Genomic DNA, 13897 nt, shown 5'->3' on the forward strand with positions numbered 1-13897 from the left:
AAGTATTAGAAAAAGTAAACTGTTGTCTTTACAATGTGTATGATTGTTTTGTTGTATCTAACTTTTTGTAGTGATGTTTTGGTTCCCATCAATCATGGTAGCAAATGTGGCAATATGGACAGAAGTCTTTTTTTAGTTTTTAAGTTGTTGTTGTTTAAGTAAATGGAAGTTATTCCCATGTTAAGTCCCATGTTAACGTCACTGACTGTTACTGCCATGAGAGAATAAAACAATTGCTTACACATGATGCAAAGGCTGGGCAGACACACAACAGGATGTCATTTTTGTGGTTAACTGTTTGTGATGGATAATGTGTCACAGATCACTATGCTTACTCTGTCAGGGTTGAATGGCACAGCAAACTACAGATTCATTCTCTTTGGGCTCACTGTATTGTGTTATTGTGTGATTTTGTTGGTAAATATGACTATTATTGTGGCAGTAATTGTGGATAAAAGCCTTCATGAGCCCATGTACATCTTCCTGTGTAATCTGTGCATCAACGGACTTTATGGGACAGCTGGATTTTACCCCAAATTCCTAATTGATCTTTTGTCTCCCATTCAGGTCATTTCTCATGCTGGATGTCTTCTTCAGGGTTTTGTGTTGCACTCTTCAGCTTGTGCTGATTTCTCTCTTCTAGCTCTAATGGCCTACGACAGATATGTGGCCATATGTCGCCCTCTGATGTACCACTCTGTTATGACTAAACAAAGAATTTGTGTGTTGGTGTTTGTGGCTTGGCTTCTTCCTGTTTTTCTCATGTTCCTGAGCACAGTAACTTCAACATCAAGATTATGTGGCTCAAACATACCAAAAATCTACTGTGTCAATTGGCTCGTAAATGCTCTAACTTGTTCTGACACAATTGCAAAAAATATTATTCCATATTTTAATTATACTTTTTATCTTGGCCATGCTGGTTTTGTTGTTTGGACTTATATATATATGATGAAAACCTGCCTAAAATCCAAAGAGACTATGGCTAGATTTATGCAGACATGTATTCCACATGTTTTATCTGTGACAGTTTTTACTGTAACTGTACTTTTGGAATTGTTGTACATGCGATTTGGCTCAAAAGATTTATCGCAGCATGCCCAGAATTTTATAGCAATAGAATTTCTCCTTTTTCCTCCAATTTTTAATCCACTCATATATGGTTTCAAATTAGCACAGATAAGAAAAAATATTGTCAATTTTATTTATGGAATAAGTGCAGCTTTTAGACTAAAGACATAAATGATCCCCCACAAAGATACTTTAAGTAATTATTAAGTATTGTTAATGATTAGACAACTCAAAACTTAAATAACCAGCGCTGAAGTTTTTACAGTACAGAAGAATATTTTCTTATTTCAACAATAAAAGTACATACATAACTAGCATTTTGTTATACAGTTTTTAAGGATGGAAAGAGAATAAAAAATTCTTCCCACTGTTTTCCTCACAAGGGGAAAGAAATTAATAGAGGTTATACTCTCTGCAAAATTGTAATGATCACTAGTCAACATAGTCAGTTCTATTATTTCCAAATTTAAAGACTTAATGGAAAGAGCTCATATTATGTAAAATCAACTTTTTGGTCATTTTGGTACATTTATATGACTCTATGGGAGAGTGGGACTGTTTACAAATAACCCCAATAAATCTTTATTTGACGCAGACTGCATCCTGTATCAGATGAATTGAGAATTACCCCTGTATCGAAAGCTACACAAAATAGTACTGCATTTTTGTCAGTTTCTCTCTGTCTATGTCTTGCTCCTGTAAGTCTCCCTGTTCTTCTCTCTTCTTGCTTGGAGGATTTAGAAAAATGTTGGTCTGGAAGTCTTTATTCTGTAAACTTTGTGGAACTTGTCATTTTGTCATCAGTTCCAGACCCAGCCTTGTGGTGAACGCCGGTCTGGTAGCTCAGACGCCATTTTCCATCTGTTCAGTCACCTGTACACAGCTGAAGCTCTCTCCTTTCTTGCCAACATGTCAGCTTCTCTACAGCTCCTACTCTTGCACAAACTGTAGCACTGGGAAACCTTTGTGGTTCTGGCTTGTACTACACTTGGTCTTTGTGCAGACGGCGACCAGTCATCCCCATCTGATGAGGCAGCTCGGAGGGCAATGCTATTCTGGAGCAGCAGTCACGTCACATCTTAATCACTACTATCTCCCCTTGTTTTAACAAATCTTCTAAAAGTAATACAATTTTGACATAAGCAGTTGACTTTGCTTATACAAGTGCTGGATGTTTCAGGCTTAAGCTTGTTGAGTTCACAGTTCTCATCTGGATTTCCAAGTTTAGCTTAGTCCTAGCCTGGTATCTAGCAGCTAACTGTGATTCAGATTATCTGATGTCATCTGATTCTCACAGTCCTCACTCAGATTTCTGAATTAAACTCATGTACTGTAAATTTAAAATCAAGGGGGCTTGGCCTGCCTGGTTTCCCACTTTGCTTCAACAGTGTAGTTGATTACTAGATGATCTGTTTGCATCATGTGATATGTTCTAAATGAATAAGTAAGCAAATGCATAAATAAAGAAATATAGATATATATGTTTCTATATTATATTTGTAGTTATCTGTATATTAATCAGTTAAGTCCTGATATTGGTGTGCACCTCTTGTGGAGGCCAACTTCAGGTGGAGGATGGTCATGAACTGTGCTCCTTGGGGTGGGTCACATTAGGGAAGCACTCTCAGTGATGTATCTTGTATGGTGTACTCCAGTATCCTGCCACTTTCTGTGTGACAGGACAGATTGCGTTAGGTGGAAGGCTTCCTGTTCAGGAGTGACCTCACACCCTCACGTCTACCTCAGCATAACTCTTTTCCCGACAACCGCTGCGACAAACATCACTGTGGGTCTTATTAGGGTATGTGTGTCAGCAGTATGCCAGGTTGTAAAATGGTGAGGTCTCTCACTGCAGGAGATGGAAGCCTGAAATGCTAAAATAGAACAGCTTAAGGTGTTGATGCAGGGTCCCCGCCCCTGCAGAGGGCCTGGGATTTGGAAGAAGAGGACGATGATGCCCAGTCTAAGTGCGCCTCAAATGTCCTGTTTCATGATAAGGAGTTTGTGTTTAGCCTCAGATCAGTGTTACATCTGGGTCCATGCGTCACTGATCCTTCCATTGGCTTCCACGGTTCACCAGTAGATGTGTATGCGTTCACTGCAACACTACGCATTGTTTACTGCTACTGGCAGTCATGAAGGAATAAAACGGAACTGAAGCTAAGTAGGTAACTATGGTTCTGTGAATTCCTGGATCATGCGCTCACTGACAGCTGAGGACAAATCAGCAAATTCTAACTTTTGTGACTAATTCTCACTATTCAAATAAAGAGGAGACGACTGAGAGTGAATTTGCGGAGGGTGAGAGCGAAATTAGGGCACAGTGTTAAAAGGTGAATTGTAAATGTGCACAACAAGCAAAAGCTCATCAATATTGTGTTGATCAGCCACCATCTGTTTGGAAAGGGACACTAACACTCCTGATATCTATGACTTGGATTCAATTCAGATAAATTAAGCTTAAAGTGAACATTGCATTACTCCAGTATGTCTTCATGCTGATCAAATGCATTACTGGATTAAACTAAATAATTAGGAAAATATAACTGTATCTACGTTAACCATGCACACATACATTAACTGCAATACTGTTGAAAATAACTTGCCATTGAAATAGGTATTTTATTGCCTTTTGAATAGGTTGTAACACTTTGAATACATGTAGGTAAACGATGTGTTTGAACAATAAAGAAAAAGTGTAGGAAATAGTACTTATAATATTATTCTACTGGGTGTTTCATTGTCTCAGTGGTGGCGAAGTCATCCAATCTTGATCTTCCAATAAATGCTTTCTATTTTCAACGTGACAAAAAAATAATAATAATTTAAAGGACATTTTAACTGCTCAAACAGTTGGGCAGTTGAAAGAAACTCTACAAAGATATTGGTTATGCCTGATTAAACAATGAAATACATATAGATCAGCTGTATGTGTTGTTAAATAGGTAGAGTTAAAGTGTAAGTGCCACCAGCAGCAATTTTACTTTCCAATGCAGCTACTTGTTAAAACTTTTTTAGGGCTCCATCTGTGAATTTCTCTCCATTCTCATATACCAGTATGATACCAGACAATAAAACAAAGCAGAAAGTGTTTTTCATGCAGCAATAAGGTATAAAATGAGATAGTAGCCCAAAGGTTAACTGAAATGAGTGACTTCTAAAGCCTGATAGAACATAAGAGTGAGGTATCCTGCAATTCCTGCAAGTCTTTCTTTAACACAGATGTCCAGGTGGGCGTGAATACAGCTTTTTGACCTGGTATGGCCTTCTCTTCTTTGCCGTTTTTACTGACACATTCCATCTGGCTGTGGCCAGACTTCATGAGTTTATGGTCAATAATAGAAACAGACACAACCAGCATTCCTTCTCTTCTACAGCTCCATGCTCAAAGCATGAAAGAGAGGAGGGATAATTAATTAAATTTGTTTGATGATCAGGCACATTAAAGTGCGACAAACATGCAAAAAAATAAGAAATCAGTAAGGGGGCAAACTCTTTTTCACACCACCGTATATCTATTGGTAAATCTTTGGATGTATAACATGGAAACTATATAAACTATTAGCAACTAGTATTTTAACAGATGTGTTGGAATAAGTTATGAATTGTTACATGAAAATGTTAATGTTTCTCTCAGAATTCTCCAGAGTCAAAAAATTGTAATGATGCTGAGAGACAGACATAAAAGTCTCTCATCTCCTCCCACTACCTGCAGTTGAGGTGTGTTTTTAGATCTGACAAGGAGAAAAATGAAGAACAGACCTGAAAACAGGGAAGCAGAGTAAAACTACTGCAGGTGTGAGCGTCATCATTATATGAAATGTTTCAGTGTATGTTGATCATTTATAGCACAAACCCTAACATTTTCCTTTTAACAGGTTCAGTGTGGTCAGTGAGCAGGGATTTCTTAGCACGGGAATGAAAGTCTGTATAACAAGGAGACCAAACCACTGCATTGTGGGGGCTGTTTGTCAGTGAGGGGGATGGAAAACGACACTGTGTCTTTTTACTTTAACCTCACTATGTTTGTGAACATTGGACACTACCGCTACCCAGCCTTTATCTTCTGTCTTCTGATCTATAGCTTTATATTGTCTGCTAATCTTGTCATCATACTGGTGATATCTCGAGAGAAAACACTACATGAACCAATGTATTTGTTTATTGCTTTGTTGTCTTTTAACTCTCTGTATGGCTCTACTGGTTTCTTCCCCAGATTCCTCATAGACCTTCTGTCTGATACTCATTTGATCTCACGTCCTGCTTGTTTCATTCAGATCTATACTCTTTACACATATGCTTCTTATGAAATGACCATTCTTGGCATTATGGCATATGATAGATATGTTGCAATATGTCATCCTTTACACTATCACAGAAAGATGACCTCTAAAACTCTTATAAAGTTGGCAACAATGGCAGGGATTTTTCCAGCCTTTCTTATCATATTATGTGTTTCTTTGTCGGCCAGGCTTCCTTTGTGTGGTCATGAGATACAAAAAATATTTTGTGCTAACTGGAATGTTGTAAAATTATCATGTGTCACCACTGTTGTTAATAATATTTATGGTATGCTGACGGCCATAGCTACAGTTTTCCTTCCCCTTTTTTATGTCTTGTATACCTATACACAAATTGTGCTTATTTGTTGGACAAAATCAGCAGAATTTAAAGGAAAGGTACTGCAAAGGTGTCTGCCACACTTGCTTTCATTTGTGATTTACTCCCTCGTAGCATTTTGTGATGTTGCTTTAACCCGATATAATCTGGAAGAGACTAATCCATTCGTGGCTGTGATGTTGTTGTTAGAGATTGCTATCGTTCCCCCAGTCTTGAATCCTCTTGTGTATGGCCTAAAGTTACCTGAAATTAGAAGACACATTTCAAGGATGTTTTCTTGGTATAAAAAATGATCAGTCACAACTACACCATGGTATATTGTATAACTATGACTTTATAACCTCAAGCTGTGGGGACATATCAGTGTACAGAAAATATGAGTAGTGTGAGTAAAAAAAAAACAAAAAAAAACATGTTTTAAATCTTAAAATAAAATTTCCAGAAATAAGTTGATTATTGAGAGTGGTACATACTTTTTCACAATAATATTTTTGGTTACAGTTGGGCAGTTGAAAGAAACTCTACAAAGATATTGGTTATGCCTGATTAAATACATAACAATTAAATACATATAGATGCAATGCTTTTTACCAAAAAAATGAACGAGTTGATTAATAACTAGAGATCCCCTCCTCATGAAAGAGAGGAGGGATACTGAAATATGCATGCGATTTCTGATATATGATGAACCGTGACGAGCTTCACTTTCCTGCCACATGTTAAAGTGTTACATGTGCTCTCTTTAACACTTACTGGTTCTTAAAAATCTGAATAACTCCTCAAACTCCCTGTGCCTTTTTGCTCCAGTGTTGAGAGTCTCCTGTACCTGCTCCGCATCATCTTGGTGCCACTAGCTCTCCTGCATCATCTGTAGCACGTTCTTTCTTCCCTACCTTGTCTGGTTTGTTTGCCTTGTTGCCCTCTATCATCTGTGTCTCGATTGTCGTCCACTTTCTGTTTTCCTCCACCGAAAGGCCTCTTCATGTAGCACTAAAACATTTGATTCAGATCGCTTGCTAGTGGTAGTGGTTGCTAGTAGTGCCTATTGATGAAATAATAGACAGCGATGGACGTTGGCCTGGCTTTCTGATGAAACTGTCTAACAAGTAGAAATAATAAAAATAACTAAATAATCAAATGTCTGCCTGCCTACGGCACATTTGCCCGGTAAGATCTGGACACTGGTAGTCAGACACAATAGCACTTAGGGCCCAGACGGATTTTAAAGCGGGACTTAGAGAACAGATATGCCTACAAATTGAGCTTTCACTGGAGTTAGCAAACTTTAACTTATAACAATATAGACGAGATGATATAGATGTTTTAAGTATTAGAAAAAGTAAACTGTTGTCTTTACAATGTGTATGATTGTTTTGTTGTATCTAACTTTTTGTAGTGATGTTTTGGTTCCCATCAATCATGGTAGCAAATGTGGCAATATGGACAGAAGTCTTTTTTTAGTTTTTAAGTTGTTGTTGTTTAAGTAAATGGAAGTTATTCCCATGTTAAGTCCCATGTTAACGTCACTGACTGTTACTGCCATGAGAGAATAAAACAATTGCTTGCACATGATGCAAAGGCTGGGCAGACACACAACAGGATGTCATTTTTGTGGTTAACTGTTTTTGATGGATAATGTGTCGCAGATCACTATGCTTACTCTGTCAGGGTTGAATGGCACAGCAAACTACAGATTCATTCTCTTTGGGCTCACTGTATTGTGTTATTGTGTGATTTTGTTGGTAAATATGACTATTATTGTGGCAGTAATTGTGGATAAAAGCCTTCATGAGCCCATGTACATCTTCCTCTGTAATCTGTGCATCAACGGACTTTATGGAACAGCTGGATTTTACCCCAAATTCCTAATTGATCTTTTGTCTCCCATTCAGGTCATTTCTCATGCTGGATGTCTTCTTCAGGGTTTTGTGTTGCACTCTTCAGCTTGTGCTGATTTCTCTCTTCTAGCTCTAATGGCCTACGACAGATATGTGGCCATATGTCGCCCTCTGATGTACCACTCTGTTATGACTAAACAAAGAATTTGTGTGTTGGTGTTTGTGGCTTGGCTTCTTCCTGTTTTTCTCATGTTCCTGAGCACAGTAACTTCAACATCAAGATTATGTGGCTCAAACATACCAAAAATTTACTGTGTCAATTGGGTCGTTAATGCTCTAACTTGTTCTGACACAATTGCAAAAAATATTATTCCATATTTTAATTATACTTTTTATCTTGGCCATGCTGGTTTTGTTGTTTGGACTTATATATATATGATGAAAACATGCCTAAAATCCAAAGAGACTATGGCTAGATTTATGCAGACATGTATTCCACATGTTTTATCTGTGACAGTTTTTACTGTAACTGTACTTTTGGAATTGTTGTACATGCGATTTGGCTCAAAAGATTTATCGCAGCATGCCCAGAATTTTATAGCAATAGAATTTCTCCTTTTTCCTCCAATTTTTAATCCACTCATATATGGTTTCAAATTAGCACAGATAAGAAAAAATATTGTCAATTTTATTTATGGGATAAGTGCAGCTTTTAGACTAAAGACATAAATGATCCCCCACAAAGATACTTTAAGTAATTAGTAAGTATTGTTAATGATTAGACAACTCAAAACTTAAATAACCAGCGCTGAAGTTTTTACAGTACAGAAGAATATTTTCTTATTTCAACAATAAAAGTACATACATAACTAGCATTTTGTTATACAGTTTTTAAGGATGGAAAGAGAATAAAAAATTCTTCTCACTGTTTTCCTCACAAGGGGAAAGAAATTAATAGAGGTTATACTCTCTGCAAAATTGTAATGATCACTAGTCAACATAGTCAGTTCTATTATTTCCAAATTTAAAGACTTAATGGAAAGAGCTCATATTATGTAAAATCAACTTTTTGGTCATTTTGGTACATTTATATGACTCTATGGGAGAGTGGGACTGTTTACAAATAACCCCAATAAATCTTTATTTGACGCAGACTGCATCCTGTATCAGATGAATTGAGAATTACCCCTGTATCGAAAGCTACACAAAATAGTACTGCATTTTTGTCAGTTTCTCTCTGTCTATGTCTTGCTCCTGTAAGTCTCCCTGTTCTTCTCTCTTCTTGTTTGAAGGACTTAGAAAAAGGTTGGTCTGGAAGTCTTTATTCTGTGAACTTTGTGGAACTTGTCATTTTGTCATCAGTTCCAGACCCAGCCTTGTGGTGAACGCCGGTCTGGTAGCTCAGACGCCATTTTCCATCTGTTCAGTCACCTGTACACAGCTCCAGCTCTCTCCTCTCTTGCCAACACGTCAGCTTCTCTACAGCTCCTACTCTTGCACAATCTGCAGCATTGGGAAACCTTTGTGGTCCTGCTTTGTACTACACTTGGTCTTTGTGCAGACGGCGACCAGTCATCCCCATCTGATGAGGCAGCTCGGAGGGCAATGCTATTCTGGGGCAGCAGTCACGTCACATCTTCATCACTACTATCTTCTCTTGTTTTAACAAATCTTCTAAAAGTAATACAATTTTGACATAAGCAGTTGACTTTGCTTATACAAGTGCTGGATGTTTCAGGCTTAAGCTTGTTGAGTTCACAGTTCTCATCTGGATTTCCAAGTTTAGCTTAGTCCTAGCCTGGTATCTAGCAGCTAACTGTGAATCAGATTATCTGATGCCATCTGATTCTCACAGGCCTCACTCAGATTTCTGCATTAAACTCATGTACTGTAAATTTAAAATCAAGGGGGCTTGGCCTGCCAGGTTTCCCACTTTGCTTCAACAGTGTAGTTGATTACTAGATGTTCTGTTTGCATCATGTGATATGTTCTAAATGAATAAGTAAGCAAATGCATAAATAAAGAAATATAGATATTTATGTTTCTATATTATATTTGTAGTTATCTGTATATTAATCAGTTAAGTCCTGATATTGGTGTGCACCTCTTGTGGAGGCCAACTTCAGGTGGAGGATGGTCATGAACTGTGCTCCTTGGGGTGGGTCACATTAGGGAAGCACTCTCAGTGCTGTATCTTGTATGGTGTACTCCAGTATCCTGCCACTTTCTGTGTGGCAGGACAGAGGTGGGTTAGGGTTAGGTGGAAGGTTTCCTGTTCAGGAGTGACCTCACACCCTCACGTCTACCTCAGCATAATTTTTTTTCCAACAACCGCTGCGACAAACATCACTGTGGGTCTTATTAGGGTATGTGTGTCAGCAGTATGTCAGGTTGTAAAATGGTGAGGTCTCTCGCTGCAGGAGATGGAAGCCTGAAATGCTAAAATAGAACAGCTTAAGGCGTTGATGCAGGGTCCCCGCCCCTGCAGAGGGCCTGGGATTTGGAAGAAGAGGACGATGATGCCCAGTCTAAGTGCGCCTCAAATGTCCTGTTTCATGATAAGGAGTTTGTGTTTAGCCTCAGATCAGTGTTACATCTGGGTTCATGCGTCACTGATCCTTCCATTGGCTTCCACGGTTCACCAGTAGATGTGTATGCGTTCCTTGCAACACTACGCATTGTTTACTGCTACTGGCAGTCATGAAGGAATAAAACGGAACTGAAGCTAAGTAGGTAACTATGGTTCTGTGAATTCCTGGATCATGCGCTCACTGACAGCTGAGGACAAATCAGCAAATTCTAACTTTTGTGACTAATTCTCACTATTCAAATAAAGAGGAGACGATTGAGAGTGAATTTGCGGAGAGTGAGAGCGAAATTAGGGCACAGTGTTAAAAGGTGCATTGTAAATGTGCACAACAAGCAAAAGCTCATCAATATTGTGTTGATCAGCCACCATCTGTTTGGAAAGGGACACTAACACTCCTGATATCTATGACTTGGATTCAATTCAGATAAATTAAGCTTAAAGTGAACATTGCATTACTCCAGTATGTCTTCATGCTGATCAAATGCATTACTGGATTAAACTAAATAATTTGGAAAATATAACTGTATCTACGTTAACCATGCACACATACATTCAATACTGTTGAAAATAACTTTACCTGTTGCCATTGAAATAGGTATTTTATTGCCTTCTGAATAGGTTGCAACACTTTGAATACATGTAGGTAAACGATGTGTTTGAACAATAAAGAAAAAGTGTAGGAAATAGTACTTATAATATTATTCTACTGGGTGTTTCATTGTCTCAGTGGTGGCGAAGTCATCCAATCTTGATCTTCCAATAAATGCTTTCTATTTTCAACGTGACAAAAATAAATAAATAATTTAAAGGACATTTTAACTGCTCTAACAGTTGGGCAGTTGAAAGAAACTCTACAAAGATATTGGTTATGCCTGATTAAACAATGAAATACATATAGATCAGCTGTATGTGTTGTTAAATAGGTAGAGTTAAAGTGTAAGTGCCACCAGCAGCAATTTTAATTTCCAATGCAGCTACTTGTTAAAACATTTTTAGGGCTGTGAATTTCTCTCCATTCTCATATACCAGTATGATACCAGACAATAAAACAAAGCAGAAAGTGTTTTTTATGCAGCAATAAGGTATAAAATGAGATAGTGGCCCAAACGTTAACTGAAATCAGTGACTTCTAAAGCCTGATAGAACATAAGAGTGAGGTATCCTGCAATTCCTGCAAGTCTTTCTTTAACACAGACGTCCAGGTGGGCGTGAATACAGATTTTTGACCTGGTATGGCCTTCTCTTCTTTGCCGTTTTTACTGACACATTCCATCTGGCTGTGGCCAGACTTCATGAGTTTATGGTCAATAATAGAAACAGACACAACCAGCATTCCTTCTCTTCTACAGCTCCATGCTCAAAGCATGAAAGAGAGGAGGGATAATTAATTAAATTTGTTTGATGATCAGGCACATTAAAGTGCGACAAACATGCAAAAAAATAAGAAATCAGTAAGGGGGCAAACTCTTTTTCACACCACCGTATATCTATTGGTAAATCTTTGGATGTATAACATGGAAACTATATAAACTATTAGCAACTAGTATTTTAACAGATGTATTGGAATAAGTTATGAATTGTTACATGAGAATGTTAATGTTTCTCTCAGAATTCTCCAGAGTGAAAAAATTGTAATGATGCTGAGAGACAGACATAAAAGTCTCTCATCTCCTCCCACTACCTGCAGTTGAGGTGTGTTTATAGATCTGACAAGGAGCAAAATGAAGAACAGACTTGAAAACAGAGAAGCAGAGTAAAACTACTGCAGGTGTGAGCATCATCATTATATGAAATGTTTCAGTGTATGTTGATCATTTATAGCACAAACCCTAACATTTTCCTTTTAACAGGTTCAGTGTGGTCAGTGAGCAGGGATTTCTCAGCACGGCAATGAAAGTCTGTATAACAAGGAGACCAAACCACTGCATTGTGGGGGCTGTTTGTCATTGAGGGGAATGGAAAACGACACTGTGTCTTTTTACTTTAACCTCACTATGTTTGTGAACATTGGACACTATCGCTACCCAGCCTTTATCTTCTGTCTTCTGATCTATAGCTTTATTTTGTCTGCTAATCTTGTCATCATACTGGTGATATCTCGAGAGAAAACACTACATGAACCAATGTATTTGTTTATTGCTTTGTTGTCTTTTAACTCTCTGTATGGCTCTACTGGTTTCTTCCCCAGATTCCTCATAGACCTTCTGTCTGATACTCATTTGATCTCACGTCCTGCTTGTTTCATTCAGATCTATACTCTTTACACGTATGGTTCTTATGAAATGACCATTCTTGGCATTATGGCATATGATAGATATGTTGCAATATGTCATCCTTTACACTATCACAGAAAGATGACCTCTAAAACTCTTATAAAGTTGGCAACAATGGCAGGGATTTTTCCAGCCTTTCTTATCATATTATGTGTTTCTTTGTCGGCCAGGCTTCCTTTGTGTGGTCATGAGATACAAAAAATATTTTGTGCTAACTGGAATGTTGTAAAATTATCATGTGTCACCACCGTTGTTAATAATATTTATGGTATGCTGACGGCCATAGCTACAGTTTTCCTTCCCCTTTTTTATGTCTTGTATACCTATACACAAATTGTGCTTATTTGTTGGACAAAATCAGCAGAATTTAAAGGAAAGGTATTGCAAAGGTGTCTGCCACACTTGCTTTCATTTGTGATTTACTCCCTCGTAGCATTTTGTGATGTTGCTTTAACCCGATATAATCTGGAAGAGACTAATCCATTCGTGGCTGTGATGTTGTTGTTAGAGCTTGCTATCGTTCCCCCAGTCTTGAATCCTCTTGTGTATGGCCTAAAGTTACCTGAAATTAGAAGACACATTTCAAGGATGTTTTCTTGGTATAAAAAATGATCAGTCACAACTACACCATGGTATATTGTATAACTATGACTTTATAACCTCAAGCTGTGGGGACATATCAGTGTACAGAAAATATGAGTAGTGTGAGTAAAAAAAAAAGAACATGTTTTAAATCTTAAAATAAAATTTCCAGAAATAAGTTGATTATTGAGAGTGGTACATACTTTTTCACAATAATATACTTGGTTACAGTTGGGCAGTTGAAAGAAACTCTACAAAGATATTGGTTATGCCTGATTAAACAATTAAATACATATAGATGCAATGCTTTTTACAAAAAAATTAATGAGTTGATTAATAAAAACTAGAGATCAGCTGTACCTGTTGTTAAATAGTTAAGAATTAGAGTGTAAGTATCCATTTCTTCTCCCACCAGCAGCAATTTTACTTTCCAATGCAGCTACTTGTTAAAACTTTTTTAGGGCTCCATCTGTGAATTTCTCTCCATTCTCATACACCAGTATGATACCAGACAATAAAAACAAAGCAGAAAGTGTTTTTTATGCAGCAATAAGGTATAAAATGAGATAGTAGCCCAAAGGTTAACTGACATCAGTGACTTCTAAAGCCTGATAGAACATAAGAGTGAGGTATCCTGCAATTCCTGCAAGTCTTTCTTTAACACAGACGTCCAGGTGGGCGTGAATACAGCTGGTATGGCCTGCTCTTCTTTGCCGTTTTTACTGTCACATTTCATCTGCCTGTGGCCAGACTTCATGAGTTTATGGTCAATAACAGAAACAGACACAATCAGCATTCCTGTTCTACTACAGCACCACGCTCAAAGCGTGAAAGAGAGGAGGGATACTGAAATATGCATGCGATTTCTGATATCTAATGAACCATGACGAGCTTCGCTTTCATGCCACGTTACAGTGTTACAT

General features: G+C 37.7%; 4 protein-coding genes across 4 annotated transcripts; all 4 read left to right on the plus strand.

Annotated features, from left to right (window-relative positions):
• Positions 1–303: 303 nt before the first annotated feature.
• LOC113172831 (olfactory receptor 5F1-like) lies at positions 304–1242 on the plus strand. Its single transcript, XM_026375858.1, has one exon. The coding sequence runs from the start codon at positions 304–306 to the stop codon at positions 1240–1242; it is 939 nt and encodes a 312-aa protein (XP_026231643.1).
• A 3812-nt stretch (positions 1243–5054) lies between these two features.
• LOC113173590 (olfactory receptor 51E1-like) lies at positions 5055–5984 on the plus strand. The gene has a single exon (XM_026377028.1). The coding sequence runs from the start codon at positions 5055–5057 to the stop codon at positions 5982–5984; it is 930 nt and encodes a 309-aa protein (XP_026232813.1).
• Positions 5985–7319: 1335 nt separating this feature from the next.
• LOC113172832 (olfactory receptor 5F1-like) lies at positions 7320–8258 on the plus strand. The gene has a single exon (XM_026375859.1). It carries the CDS (start codon positions 7320–7322, stop codon positions 8256–8258), a length of 939 nt encoding a protein of 312 aa, XP_026231644.1.
• A 3816-nt stretch (positions 8259–12074) lies between these two features.
• On the plus strand, positions 12075–13004 carry LOC113173607 (olfactory receptor 2J3-like). Its single transcript, XM_026377059.1, has one exon. It carries the CDS (start codon positions 12075–12077, stop codon positions 13002–13004), a length of 930 nt encoding a protein of 309 aa, XP_026232844.1.
• The last annotated feature ends 893 nt before the right edge of the window (positions 13005–13897 follow it).

This window comes from Anabas testudineus, chromosome 21 (genome assembly GCF_900324465.2).
Source record: "Anabas testudineus chromosome 21, fAnaTes1.2, whole genome shotgun sequence".
NCBI lineage: Eukaryota > Metazoa > Chordata > Actinopteri > Anabantiformes > Anabantidae > Anabas > Anabas testudineus.

Coding starts and splice junctions, on each gene's coding strand:
- LOC113172831 (XM_026375858.1), top strand. CDS start 304: ATGGATAATGTGTCACAGATCACTATGCTTACTCTGTCAGGGTTGAAT.
- LOC113173590 (XM_026377028.1), top strand. CDS start 5,055: ATGGAAAACGACACTGTGTCTTTTTACTTTAACCTCACTATGTTTGTG.
- LOC113172832 (XM_026375859.1), top strand. CDS start 7,320: ATGGATAATGTGTCGCAGATCACTATGCTTACTCTGTCAGGGTTGAAT.
- LOC113173607 (XM_026377059.1), top strand. CDS start 12,075: ATGGAAAACGACACTGTGTCTTTTTACTTTAACCTCACTATGTTTGTG.